At 41.0% G+C, this 12,532-nt stretch overlaps 1 protein-coding gene across 1 annotated transcript in view; it reads left to right on the top strand.

Annotated features, from left to right (window-relative positions):
• The window catches only part of CLCA1 (chloride channel accessory 1), a 29,989-nt gene extending 18,101 nt beyond the window's left edge, over positions 1 to 11,888 (top strand). Inside the window, exons 8-14 of the mRNA XM_058537113.1 lie at positions 851 to 1,025; positions 3,130 to 3,236; positions 5,503 to 5,718; positions 6,294 to 6,555; positions 7,633 to 7,803; positions 10,332 to 10,571; positions 11,391 to 11,888. Of these exons, the coding sequence (XP_058393096.1) occupies positions 851 to 1,025; positions 3,130 to 3,236; positions 5,503 to 5,718; positions 6,294 to 6,555; positions 7,633 to 7,803; positions 10,332 to 10,571; positions 11,391 to 11,779 (1,560 nt within the window). The 3' untranslated portion in view covers positions 11,780 to 11,888. The remainder of the gene's footprint in view (positions 1 to 850; positions 1,026 to 3,129; positions 3,237 to 5,502; positions 5,719 to 6,293; positions 6,556 to 7,632; positions 7,804 to 10,331; positions 10,572 to 11,390) is intronic.
• Positions 11,889 to 12,532: the final 644 nt, after the last annotated feature.

The raw sequence follows: 12,532 nt of genomic DNA on the forward strand, positions 1-12,532 counted from the left end.
GTGTAAGATGTCTTCCCTTTCTGAGCATCTGTTCCAGAAAGGGGAGGTTACTTAGGCTTGGCTGCTTGCTTCCCCTACTTCTGGGTCTCTCCTTCCACTCTTTTTAGGGGAAGAGTGAACACTTACCTTCCTCTTCTTAAACGGATAACATTATTCCTTTACCTAATTTTCCTTCTATCATAATCTTATCCAACATTGGCAGAAGGAGTGTCTTCTCTACACCATGTAAAAAGCTATAATCTGTGTCTACTGGGAATAGTTGAGACACAGGTGTCAAGCACAATTAGGAACTGGGAATTAATAGGAACAAAATGTTTTGCTTTAACCAGAGGGAATATAAAAAAAAATTAATAACTCATGTGACCTGGGTACTGACCAATCAGAACCAATGCCAGCCATAAACAGCTGGTATGGTCAGACTGGTGAATATTATACAAGCTAAAATCTGCCCTGGGTCTAATATCCCACAAATATTATCCCCATTAAATGAAGGTGGTTTTTAAAGGCATCTGGGAACCCCTGAAAGCCTGTCAAGGGGGGATCATGTGAAGTAAACTAGACAAAACCTTCTTTGCTGCTTCCCCAGGCCTGTCTATCCCTGGAACTGCCCTGCATCCGCCTTACAGAGTCCTCTCTGCAGCAGGCTAAGCAAGAGAAAAGACTGCTGTCAAGTTCCATGAATGTTGCTGATTTAAAATTGTATCATTTTCAGGCACAGACATTTGACCATTCCCAGACACTTTTGTTTATTCCCTCTGGAATTTCCCTTCTCACTCCCCTTAAATGCAGTTTTCCCAAACACTTTGGCTACTCTGAGTCTGATAACTCACGCCCTGAATTCTGTCCTCAGGTGATTAGGAGGAAATACACAACAGACGGATCTGAAATCGTGCTATTGACCGATGGGGAGGACAACACTATAAATGTGTGCTTTAATGAGGTGAAACAAAGCGGAGCTGTCATCCACACAGTTGCCCTGGGGCCCTCTGCAGCGCAAGAACTAGAGGAGCTGTCTAAAATGACAGGTGAAGGGTGATGTGCTGGGTCCCACTGATTGTCTCTTCCATGGGCCTATGACCTCCCGTGAACTGGGGAGCAGAGGAAGGGTGGGATAGGGACACACAGGGGTAATGTTATTGGCCAACTAGCTGCTCTCACCCGAAATGACCATTAGAACTGACTCCACCCATTTATTTTAAGGCCATTGTTCTAGGATTAGGGTAGTCTGGAGAAGATGAGACCAGCACAGCACTCTAGTGAGGACTCAGGACTCTCTTACCAGACACTTTATAAGGACTGGAAAGAATCTAATAGCTTAGTTGGAAATCACTCACTTCCAACTGGCAACTGGCCAAGAGACCCAGGGGAGACAGATGACAAGGCACTAACTACATAATAGCACGATACCAGTGGTCTCTTAGCAACAGAAAGTACAATGAGGCACAAAGAAGGGAGCCATTAACTTTAAGTGGGGAAAGAGGAGGGTCCAGGAGGATGACATCTGAGCTGGTACTTTAACAAGGAGTAGCAGGAGAAGGGCAAAGGGCCTGTGGAACCTCACAGAAAGTCACCCTGAAAATGAAGAATACAGGGCAGCTTCTCTGTAAAACATTAATATGTTGTGCTTCTAATTCCCACACACAGTCAGATGGTTAAAATAGATCCCATATGTCCCTGGTTTCTTTAGCAGAATAGTGGACATACTTTTCTCTCTTTTCTTTTTATTTAGGGCCAGCATTATGAACATCAATTATTATACTGAGTCGCCTTCTGAGGCAGCTAAAATGGCAGGACTGTTTGCTCCTAATACTACCTGTCTTGGGCTGGGTTTTCTAGAAGCAGAGCCTGAGACAGGGATTCGGATACACGTGATTTATAGAAAGAGAGCTCTCAGGAGAAAGGGAGGGAGGGAAGTAGGATAGGGCAGGGGAAGGAGCTAGGCACAGAGGCTGACTCAGAGTCTAGCTGAAGCCTGACCCCAGGAGGCTCTGGATTTGGAATTGCATCACAGAATTGGTCCAATCTTGAGGCAAGAGAGCTGGCCTTTTGTACCACTGTGTCCATCAGTCAGTGGCTGTGGACTGTCAGGGTGGGGCAGGGCAGAGACGAGGGGGCACATCATTTCTCCAGCTAGGGTGGTCCCTTTTGGTAAAGTACTTCTCTGGAAAAGGAGGCAGTTATGCGCCATCAGCAGCTAACACTTAGAGCAGCTGGGGAGAGAGGTACTCACCTAGATAAGGGGTTCTGGGTGGAGCACCAGCAGCACTACGGAAATACTTTCCTTAGACTTCAGATGGCATTAATAGTTTAAAAGTGCTTTCACATCAACGATCTCAGTCGCATCTGTTCTAAATAGCCCAAGACTGCTAGGCCTGGTATATAATCTCATTTTTACTACATATTGTACTTTTCTATAGTTGTCTCTCGTCAGCTGTTATTTCTTGCTGTTGTCACATACACATCTTTTCTGATTTAGGAGAAAACTCAAAAGTCAAGCTTCTTAGGATTATGTCTAAAATAAGAATAAATCAATAGGCTTGGAGTAAAGCTTAATGGTTTCTCTCATATGAAAGTGCATGTTCTTTAAAACATGAATTTTATGACATTAATTTTGGCCTGTCAGAGATTCATGGCAGCTTTGCAGAGAGTTGAAGTAGCCAGACTACTGAGGTGTTGCTGAAGCTATTACTTAGTAGGATTAAAAATTAATATCAGAGGCCGGCCTCATGGCATAGCAGTTAAGTGCGTGTGCTCCGCTGCTGGTGGCCCGGGGTTCGGATCCAGGGTGCGCACCGACGCACCGCTTGTCCAGCCACACTGTGGCGGCGTCCCATACAAAGTGGAGGAAGATGGGCACAGATGTTAGCCCAGGTCCAGTCTTCCTCAGCAAAAAGAGGAGGATTGGCATGGATGTTAGCTCAGGGCTGATCATCCTCACCAAAAAAAAAAAAAAAAAAAAAATTAATATCAACTTCTGAGTTAATCTGAACACCTATTTGATGTCAATCTATTAATACTTTAATAACACAATAGAATATTTATTTCATGTACTCTGCTATCTTAATAGCTAAAATGTTGCAAATACTTGCTTTCTAGAAAATAACCTCTGATAATGTAATTGCATCTTAGGGGGGTTACAGATGTATGCTTCAGATCAGGCTCAGAACAACGGCCTCATCGACGCTTTCGGAGCCCTTTCCTCAGGGAACGGAGCTAACTCCCAGCGCTCCATCCAGGTCAGAGTTCCTCTTTGGTTTTTCATGTTTATAAATAGTCATAGCCAAGATGGAGAGTTTGATGGTTAAAAGTTTTAGGTTCTGGGAGCCGGCTCTGTGGCCGAGTGGTTCATGTTCCGTGCGCTCTGCTTAGGTGCCCCGGGTTCGCGGGTTTGGATGCCCAGCGTGGATCTCATCAGCCATGCTGTTGGAGGTATCCCACATACAAAATAGAGGAAGATTGATACAGATGTTAGTTCAGGGCTAATCTTCCTCAAGCCGAAAAAAAAGGAAGACTGCCAATGGATGTTAGCTCAGGGAGAATCTTCCTTACCAAAAAAAAAAAAAAAAAAAGTTTTAGGTTCTACGTTCTTCTAGTAGTGAAATAAAATTAAAATAGAAGTTTTAGCCTGATATTAGATGATATTCCTAAAATGCAACACTACTCATTTAAACAAGGCAATTAGTGTTTACTTGTTTGGAAACAATACTAAGTAACTGCACTGCAGAAACCAGCAACATAAAATATAATGAGTCTAAGAATTCTTTTTCAACATCTGTTAACAAGCACCCATAGCAATATAATTGGCTTGAAATTTTCTCCAAAGTAGATCATCTTGATACAAATTTTCTAGGACAAGTGTTCAAGGATTACTTGCTCTATTTTTCCATTACCTCAAATCCCTGAAATATTTGCCAAGATTTTCATATAATGGATAGGCAGTGCTTTGTACTATGAAAAGCCCATGGTGTCAGTCCAGACACCTGGATCCTGGTCCTGGGTCTGCCATTAACTCTGTGACTCTGGGCAAAGAATTTCACCTCTCTGGGCCTCAGTTTCTCAGCCAGATATGAACCAGAAAACTTCCATGGCCCCTTCTGGTTCTAAAATTTCAAGAAAACTAGATTTTCTTTCAAAAGTCTTGGGATTATTAAAGAAAAGGACAAGTATATTTTAAAATGCTCATCTCTAATAGTTGCAAAAATTACTCACATGAATTTTTAAACTAGAGAGAGTGAACAATCAGCCTCACACATGTTTGAATTGTAACTTTTATTGTGAAAGTTTGGATAAAAGTAAAGGAATAATGTAATATCAAAGCCAAATAATGAGAGATTTCAAAACAATAAGCTTTCTGGACTATCAATGTAGTACTTATTCAGTCAAAGGAGACAGCGATTACACTCATTTGGGTTATCCTACTTTAGATTTAGAAAATTAAACTCAAGAGCCTGGTTTGGAAATGGGGGGAATGTGTCTTAGAAAAGTAATAAACTGACAAAAGGACAAATTGACAGCCAGGCAGTTTCTGCCCATTATTTTTGTATTTAAGAATACAAAAGAGGGAAAGAGAGAGAGAGAGATGAGCAGGACCCATTTACTCACCTACCATAAGAATCAGATCTCAGAGCCCTTCACTTTCTCCACATCCAAGACCATAATCCACCGATGAAACCAGAAAGTCGGGCCCCACGACCAGGCCACTTTGTCTTCTAAGAAATATCAATTTAAAGACATAAATAATTATCTAGGAGATAATCCTCAAAATCACAGTTTCTACAAAAGTCTTATTACCCCTTCCCCCCTCAATCCCTGCTCCACAGCTCCTTCTTTCTACTCCAAACAAATCAGCCTTGGCCATTGACATTTCATTTATTGTCACAGGGACTGCAGTAATACTTGACGTAGCAATCAGTTATTAGCAATTCAAACAATCCATATGTGGGTGAAAATAAGTTCTAGTCTGTCCCCTTAAGGGTTTAAAATCTAGCAGATGAGATGAGCTGTGTACACCAGTAGGTATAAAGCAAAACACAATGTGAGAACGTCAAAGGACTGATAGAAGAAAGATTCTGTGGGAGCTCAAAGGAGGAAGAGATTATTCCTGGCTGGCGAGTGAATTGGACGTCAGAGAGAGATTCATGGAGAAAGTGACTTTCCAACTGAGTTTTGAAGGAAAGATAAGGCTTAGACAAATGAGATGTACCTACAGATTTCCAGGAAAAGCAGAGTATGATAAAGTCATTGAGTCAGGGATCCATGAGGATCATTTGGGGAGATGGTCTGGTTTGGGTGTAGAAATTAACATTGTGGAAGCTAAGGCTGGAAAGGTAATTTAGAATTGGATCATAATAGGTCCTAAATACCAAACCAAGGACACAAGCATCACTGAAGGCTTTTTAGTGGTGCAACTGAGAGTTGGGAGCAGAACGGAAGAGACTATGTAATGGAAGCTGAAAAATTTCTGTGATTCTCCAGAAAGTAAAGAGTTGTTTTTCTTAACAGCTTGAGAGTAAGGGATTAACCCTCCAGAACAGTCAGTGGATGAACGGCACAGTGATTGTGGACAGCACTGTGGGAAATGATACTTTGTTTCTCGTCACCTGGACAACACAGCCTCCCCAAATCCTTCTCTGGGATCCCAGTGGAAAGAGACAAGATGGCTTTGTAGTGGACACAACAACCAAAATGGCCTACCTCCAAGTCGCAGGCACTGCCAAGGTATAGAGCCAGTGTGTTTCCTTCTCACCATTCGACAAGATAAAGTTTTTACCAAATAATTGTAGCTTTTTAAATGTGGGTGACTGCTAAAAGGAGAGTCTGTATTGAATGAAAGAGAGAAAAAGGAAAAATCTCCGTCCAATGGAAATCACTCAGTATGACAGCAAGTCAAAAGAAAGGAAATTGGTGGTATTTTCTCCGGGTACTAAAAGGAGAACCTTCAAATTATATAGCAGTCAAGATGCAAAATGATCCTTCAAGCTTCAGGATCATGAAAGCTATTTCCTCTACTTCAGGAACCCATCAATTTGATTCTGCTCTTGAGAAACCAAGACAGTGATAAGGATACAGCTTTCAGACCTCATTTTCCCCAACTAGGGTTTTCTTGAAGATAAGAGCAATGTAGTCAGTCCAAACATACCAACCTTTCCGTTGGCTGACAGAGTATCAAAGGTCTTCTTAGATATGCTTGTACAGTGCTTATATCAGATGGGCTCTTCCTCTAGGTGGCACTGAAGTCAGATCTGTGTCACCTACAGTTATTAACTGGAAATGTCTCCATTTGTTTTGGTCAGGTTGGCATTTGGAATTACAGTCTGCAAGCAAACTCCCAAACCTTGACTTTGACTGTCACCTCTCGTGCATCAAGTGCTACCTTGCCTCCAGTTACAGTGACCTCTAAAGTGAACAAAGACACAGGCAAATTCCCCAGCCCTATGGTAGTTTATGCAAAGATTCACCAAGGAAACTTACCGATTCTCAGGGCCACTGTCACAGCCCTGATAGAATCGGTGAATGGAAAAACAGTTACCTTGGAATTATTGGACAATGGAGCAGGTAACCACCCAAGAAATTGGAAAACACGTCTTTCTTTTTCAAGAAGCAACCAGGGAACAGCAGGAGGGCATGGTCTGGGGAGGACAGTTAGAAGCAGGGAGTCCAGCACTCGAGGGTCTGGTTGGGAGAGCTCTCTGCTGCCCCACAATTCCTATATTTTAAAATGTTGGGAAACGTGAAGGGCCAAACTTGAGATTCTGCAGAGCCCAAACACGTTAGTGGCTGAAGCCCACTAGGCTCAGAGACTCTAGAGAGCTGCCAGAGGGTATTCTGCACTCCCCAAAAGGGAAAGAGGAAAATTAATAGCTATTTTGTGTTAGGTGTTTTCTATGAAGATATATATATATATCTTCATTTTTATCTTCACCACACACTTTTAAGATATTATTATTCCTACAGCACAGATGAAGAAACTGAGGCTTTCACATGTAGAAGAGGAAGTCAAGTACAGTTCTATGTGACTTCTATATCTATGTGTACTCTTTATTATCTTGCCCTCAAAGAGAAAATCCTGCCCATTATTTTTGTATTTAAGAAATCAAATAGAGAGAGAGGGAGAGAGAGAGAATTCTACATTTCTCTTTGGAAGGAACTTGACTGCTTACTGTGATGCGAGTAACCTTACTAGAACAAATTCTCTAAATGAATTTCCTACCTAAATCTACCTTGGGGAGAAGTCATGAATTTTTAAAAAATAATTATATAACTTTTTTTTTTTTTCTCTCCAGTCACATACATTCAATTCAGTTCAACAGACACTTATTGAGTAGTTACATTGTGCTATACTGGTTGTAACAGAGACACATGACATGATCTCTGACTTCAAAAAGAAAGACAACAATTCAGGAAGACAAGATGTACATATATGAAACTATACACACACACACATACACATACCACCCTGGTAAAAGAAGTAGACCTCATCCTTAACATAGTCAAATCCCAAACTTGCTTGGAGATAATGCTGGATTATCTCTGCTTTGAAAATTTGCTTTTTTTACTCACATATGAATTGGAAATATACAAATCCCCAGTTACCTTTAGGATATTCATTAATTCCTTCATTTCCCTATCAAGGTGCTGATGCTACTAAGAATGATGGTATCTATTCAAGGTATTTTACGTCTTACGACACAAATGGTAGATACAGTATAAAAGTGTGGGCTCTGGGAGGAGTGAACACAGCCGGACAAAAGGTGGTACCCCAGCAGAATGGAGCCATGTACATACCTGGCTGGTTTGAGAATGGTAAGTGATCTGTAATAACACACCTGGCTTGAGTAAAAGGCTTGGGATCAAGAGAAAACCATTAAGCCTATGGGGAGAATGGTACAGGCTTAAATCAGGGTTTCCCAATCGTGGCACTATTGACATTTTGGACAACATAATTCTTTGTCGTGGAGGGCTATCCTGTGCACTGTAGGATGTTTAGCAGCATCCTTGGCCTCTACCCACTAGATATCAGAAACAGCCCCCCGCTCATGACAATTAAAAATGTCTCCAGGAGCTGGCCCGGCGGCGCAAGAGGTTAAGTGCGCGTGCTCCGCTGCAGTGGCCCGGGATTCGCCAGTTCGGATCCCGGGCGCACACCGACGCACCACTTGTCAAGCCATGCTGTGGCAGCGTCCCATATAAAGTGGAGGAAGATGGGCACGGATGTTAGCCCAGGGCCAGTCTTCCTCAGCAAAAAAGGAGGAGGATTGGCAGATGTTAGCACAGGGCTGATCTCCTCACAAAGAAAAAAAAAAAAATGTCTCCAGATGTTGTCTACTGTCTTCTAGGGGGCAAAATAGCCCTCAGTTGAAAACCAATAGATTGAATGTAGTTTTGACTGCCTTGGTTCAAATTCCAGCCCTCTACCAAATAAAGTATTTTAGGTAATCTCTTTGTGCTTACTTTCCACATTTGTAAAATAGGGATAATAATGGTAACTACCTCATAGGATCGTTATGAGGAATAAACAAGGAAATACATCTAATAAGCTATTGTTGGTAAATACTCAGTGTTCAGTAAATGTTTGTTATTTTTAATACATTTTAAAACACTTTTAATGAAGTTCTTTTCACTGATACAGGCATTTCCATAGAATAAAACATAATTTAGGGCTTGTTAACTACATCAATATCACCATAAGCCCACTGTCTCCTCTTTCTCCTCTCTCTTCCTGCTTAGACCAGGGAGAATAGTAGATTAACCTAATACCTGCCCACACTGAGCCCACATGTAAGCAGGTGGGAAAATTATGCTTCAGGAAACAGACAGTCCCATACCACTCTTTGTGATGAACACTTGCCGTGGACTAGAGCTGGAATTGGGACAGAGACTGAGTCCTGATGGGTTCCAGGACTCGTTTTCCATTATCTCCACTCTGTCCTGGGCAGGTGTTTTCCAAGCACTGATGTGTAGTAAGAACAGCTTCTCCAAAAAGCTTTCCACTGTCCTCTTTACTTAGGTGTACACACAGTAAAGAGAGGATTCAGAGACATGTGGTATCTCCTCATGCAAAGGCAATTATAGGAAAAAAAAAATGCTTTAAAAGACACTGTTGCTTCCAAAGCTCTTTCACATATTTCAGCTTATTTCAGTCTCTTTTGCTCTTCTTTTTGAGTTAGGGGAAGAAGGCAGGGGGGCACTGGTTTGGTGGCTATATCTAGCCTTATGCTCAGTGTTTTCCCTACATTAGTACATCTCATTCTTCTAGTTATCTCATTTGACAGATGGAGAAACAGAGGCTAGAGAGGTTCTTAGTCCACATAACCAATATGGTACCATCTGGCTTGGCATTGGGAAGCCATGTTCTTCCCTCTATCCCTTGGTAAGCCTCAATACCAAGAGAGATGGTCTCTATTGGTGAATTGAATACTAACGCTGAACTTGCTAAAGAACTCATTTCATCTTTGCCCAAGACCAGATTAATGGTATGAAGATCAATCTTCCTTTACAGACAAAAATTTTAAGGGCTAAAGAAGTAGAGTTTATGAGAAAGTAAATTCTGAGTAACACACGTTAGAGTGTGATGCAATATTTCTGTTAAAAAGAGAGTCTGACAACTCCACTGATGGAGCAGGTCAGAGTACTTTTTGAATTCCAGGATTACTTTTACACAACCTTTCAATAGGAATGTGAAGGAAACTGGGACTGCTAGGAGAACTCACTTCCCATGCTTTCATTGACAAAGTTAGAAGTTTTTCAAAAGCATAAAATTTTAAAACCCCTAACATAAAACGTTTCGTGAGAAACTGCAATCTAATAAGAAAGATAAAACACAAACATGGAGAAAGATAAAGAAAAATGCACAGAATAAATAATCGAGGCAATTCTTGACGTCCCAGATGATTAATTACCAAATAAATAGGAAAGATAATGAAACCCACAGTACTATCTAGGTGGAAGAGATTTCTTGAGGCATTCTGAGAAGGTTTAAAACAGAGATAGTATTTAAACTGAACTTGTGGAAGGATAAGATCAGGATAGGCAAAAAGATGGGAAAAGAAACAATTTCAGGAAAAATGTCATGAAAATAAATTACAAAAGTTACTCCACTAAATATCCAGGAAATGCCTGTGAGATAAAGAATGTGATTCTCTCTTTGCTTTTTTCACTCTGATTCAACCTGATTTGGGATCTTTACACCAAGGAGTTGAAGTGAATTTTGTGTGGGGGAGGAATGAAGGGGAAGGGAAGAGTAAGAAGAAGGTAATCCAGTAACAAAACAGAGGGAAGTACAGATGTTTAGTGGTGTTGCTTATCACATAATGAGGAGTTTTTTAATACAGGTGAAATAAAATGGAATCCACCAAGACCTGAAATCAATAAGGATGATCTTCAAGGCAAGCAAGTGTGTTTCAGCAGAACATCCTCGGGAGGTTCATTTGTGGCCTCCAATGTCCCAAATGCTCCCATACCCGATCTCTTTCCACCTTGCCAAATCACTGACCTGAAGGCAAAAATCCAAGGGGATAGTCTCATTAATCTGACTTGGACAGCTCCTGGGGACGATTACGATCACGGAACAGGTAAGCTGGACCTGGTGTGGACCGTGTAAGGGAGTTTAGCAGCCAAGCAGAGGTGCAGAAGGGAGTGAGGCAGGCACGTTGTGGTCCACGTGGAGGGCAGAAGGCAGGAGGGATCTTGAGCTTCCTCTGAAATGAAAGGTTAAGATTTTTAAATATTAGAGGTTTAGAATCTGAAAAACTGGCGTACGTTAAGTGTAAGAGGTTTCAACCAGGAAAAGGCAACCCTCAGCATTTTCTGAAATCTTGCTAAACTGTCTTTTCATAAACTCCATTTTTAGTAACGACTCCTGGGGAGGATTGGGAATAAAACATAGATCTCTATAGAGCAGAGCTGTCCTTTGGAAGAAACTTCTCAATCTGTGGACTGCAGCATGGGCATCACACAAATGCTTGTTAGAAACGTAGAATCTCAGGCCCCAACCCAGACCTACTGAACCGGAATCTGCATTTTAAGATCCCGAGGTGATTCGTATGCACATTAAAGTTTGAGAAGCACTGGTACTCAAAACTGGTCTATACATAATAAAATAATAAGCGGTAATTAAACAACATCCTCTCTCAGCCAGGCACTATGCCCAGAAATACCCACCAAAGCTTTAAGTCATGCCCGATGCAGTTTTATGTTTATCACTCTGTCGAGATACACCAGCAAGAATGTAGAAAGGATACTTACGCTTGCAAATATGGACCATCAATTCTATTTATTCACTGGAAATTTATGGAATGGTGATATAGTTTCTAACAGACTTTTAAAACTTCTTTAAGACATGAGAATTACAAGTTATGTCCTTTGCTTTCTTTTTTCTTTTTTTTTTTTAGCTCACAAGTACATCATTAGAATAAGTGCAAATATTCTTGATCTTAGAGACAAATTCAATGATTCGCTTCAAGTGAACACTAATGATCTCATCCCAAAGGAGGCCAACTCTGAGGAAGTCTTTGTGTTTAAACCAGAAAACATCACTTTTGAAAATGGCACGGATCTTTTCATTGCTATTCAGGCTGTTGATAAGGTCAACCTGAAGTCAGAAATCTCCAACATTGCACAAGTATCTTTGTTTATTCCCCCACAGACTCCTCCAGAGACACCTAGTCCTTCTCTTCCTTATCCTGATATTAACGTCAACAGCACCATTCCTGGCATTCGCATTCTAAAAATTATGTGGAAGTGGCTAGGGGAATTGCAGCTGTCAGTAGCCTTGGGCTAGGTTTTCATGAGATAAACAAATCACCCATCCTTCTTTTGATTATAAAATTTTCTAAAATGTATTTTAGACTTCCTATAGGGGATGATACAATGAAATAAAATGCTAAACAACTGGATACATACGTATAAAAACTACCCATTCAAATCCAAAAGTTTAATCACTGCTCAGTCATTTATTAACGGTTTTGAATACCAGAAAGAAGGGGTGCTTGTATCAACAAATGCAAGTGTGTTCTAATTTGTTTTAAGGAGCTTTGCCAGTTAAAAAGAACATGGAATTGTACGTGAAAGATGCCAGAAATCCCCAACCAGGTCAAACTATACAAATATAAACAGCATGGCTTATTATAGAGGAGATGTGGACCAACATCACCAGGAAGATGTATTCTTTTCTCTAGATTTGGGCAGGGATGATGCATTTAAGGAAGAGATTGCATTGTAGAAATAACAGCATGGTGAAGGTTCCATAGGCATAGAAATGTATGTTATCTGCATGAAATTACAAGAGTGAGTGATGATTAAAGCCACGGTGGTGGCAGATGAGGTGGGAAAGGTAGGTTCAGGACAGGCGTGAAGGGAAAGTGATTAAGAAATAAACATTTATTGTGTACTTTGTGCCAAGTACTCTGCTAATAATGCCTTGTATGCATTATCTTCTGTAATGCAATTCAGTTCATTTAACAAATGTTCATCAGCTGCCTCCTATATTCCAGGCCTATGCTAGGTCATCCAAAAAGATGAGTAAGATTTGGCC

This window comes from Diceros bicornis, chromosome 4 (assembly GCF_020826845.1).
Source record: "Diceros bicornis minor isolate mBicDic1 chromosome 4, mDicBic1.mat.cur, whole genome shotgun sequence".
Taxonomy (NCBI): domain Eukaryota; kingdom Metazoa; phylum Chordata; class Mammalia; order Perissodactyla; family Rhinocerotidae; genus Diceros; species Diceros bicornis.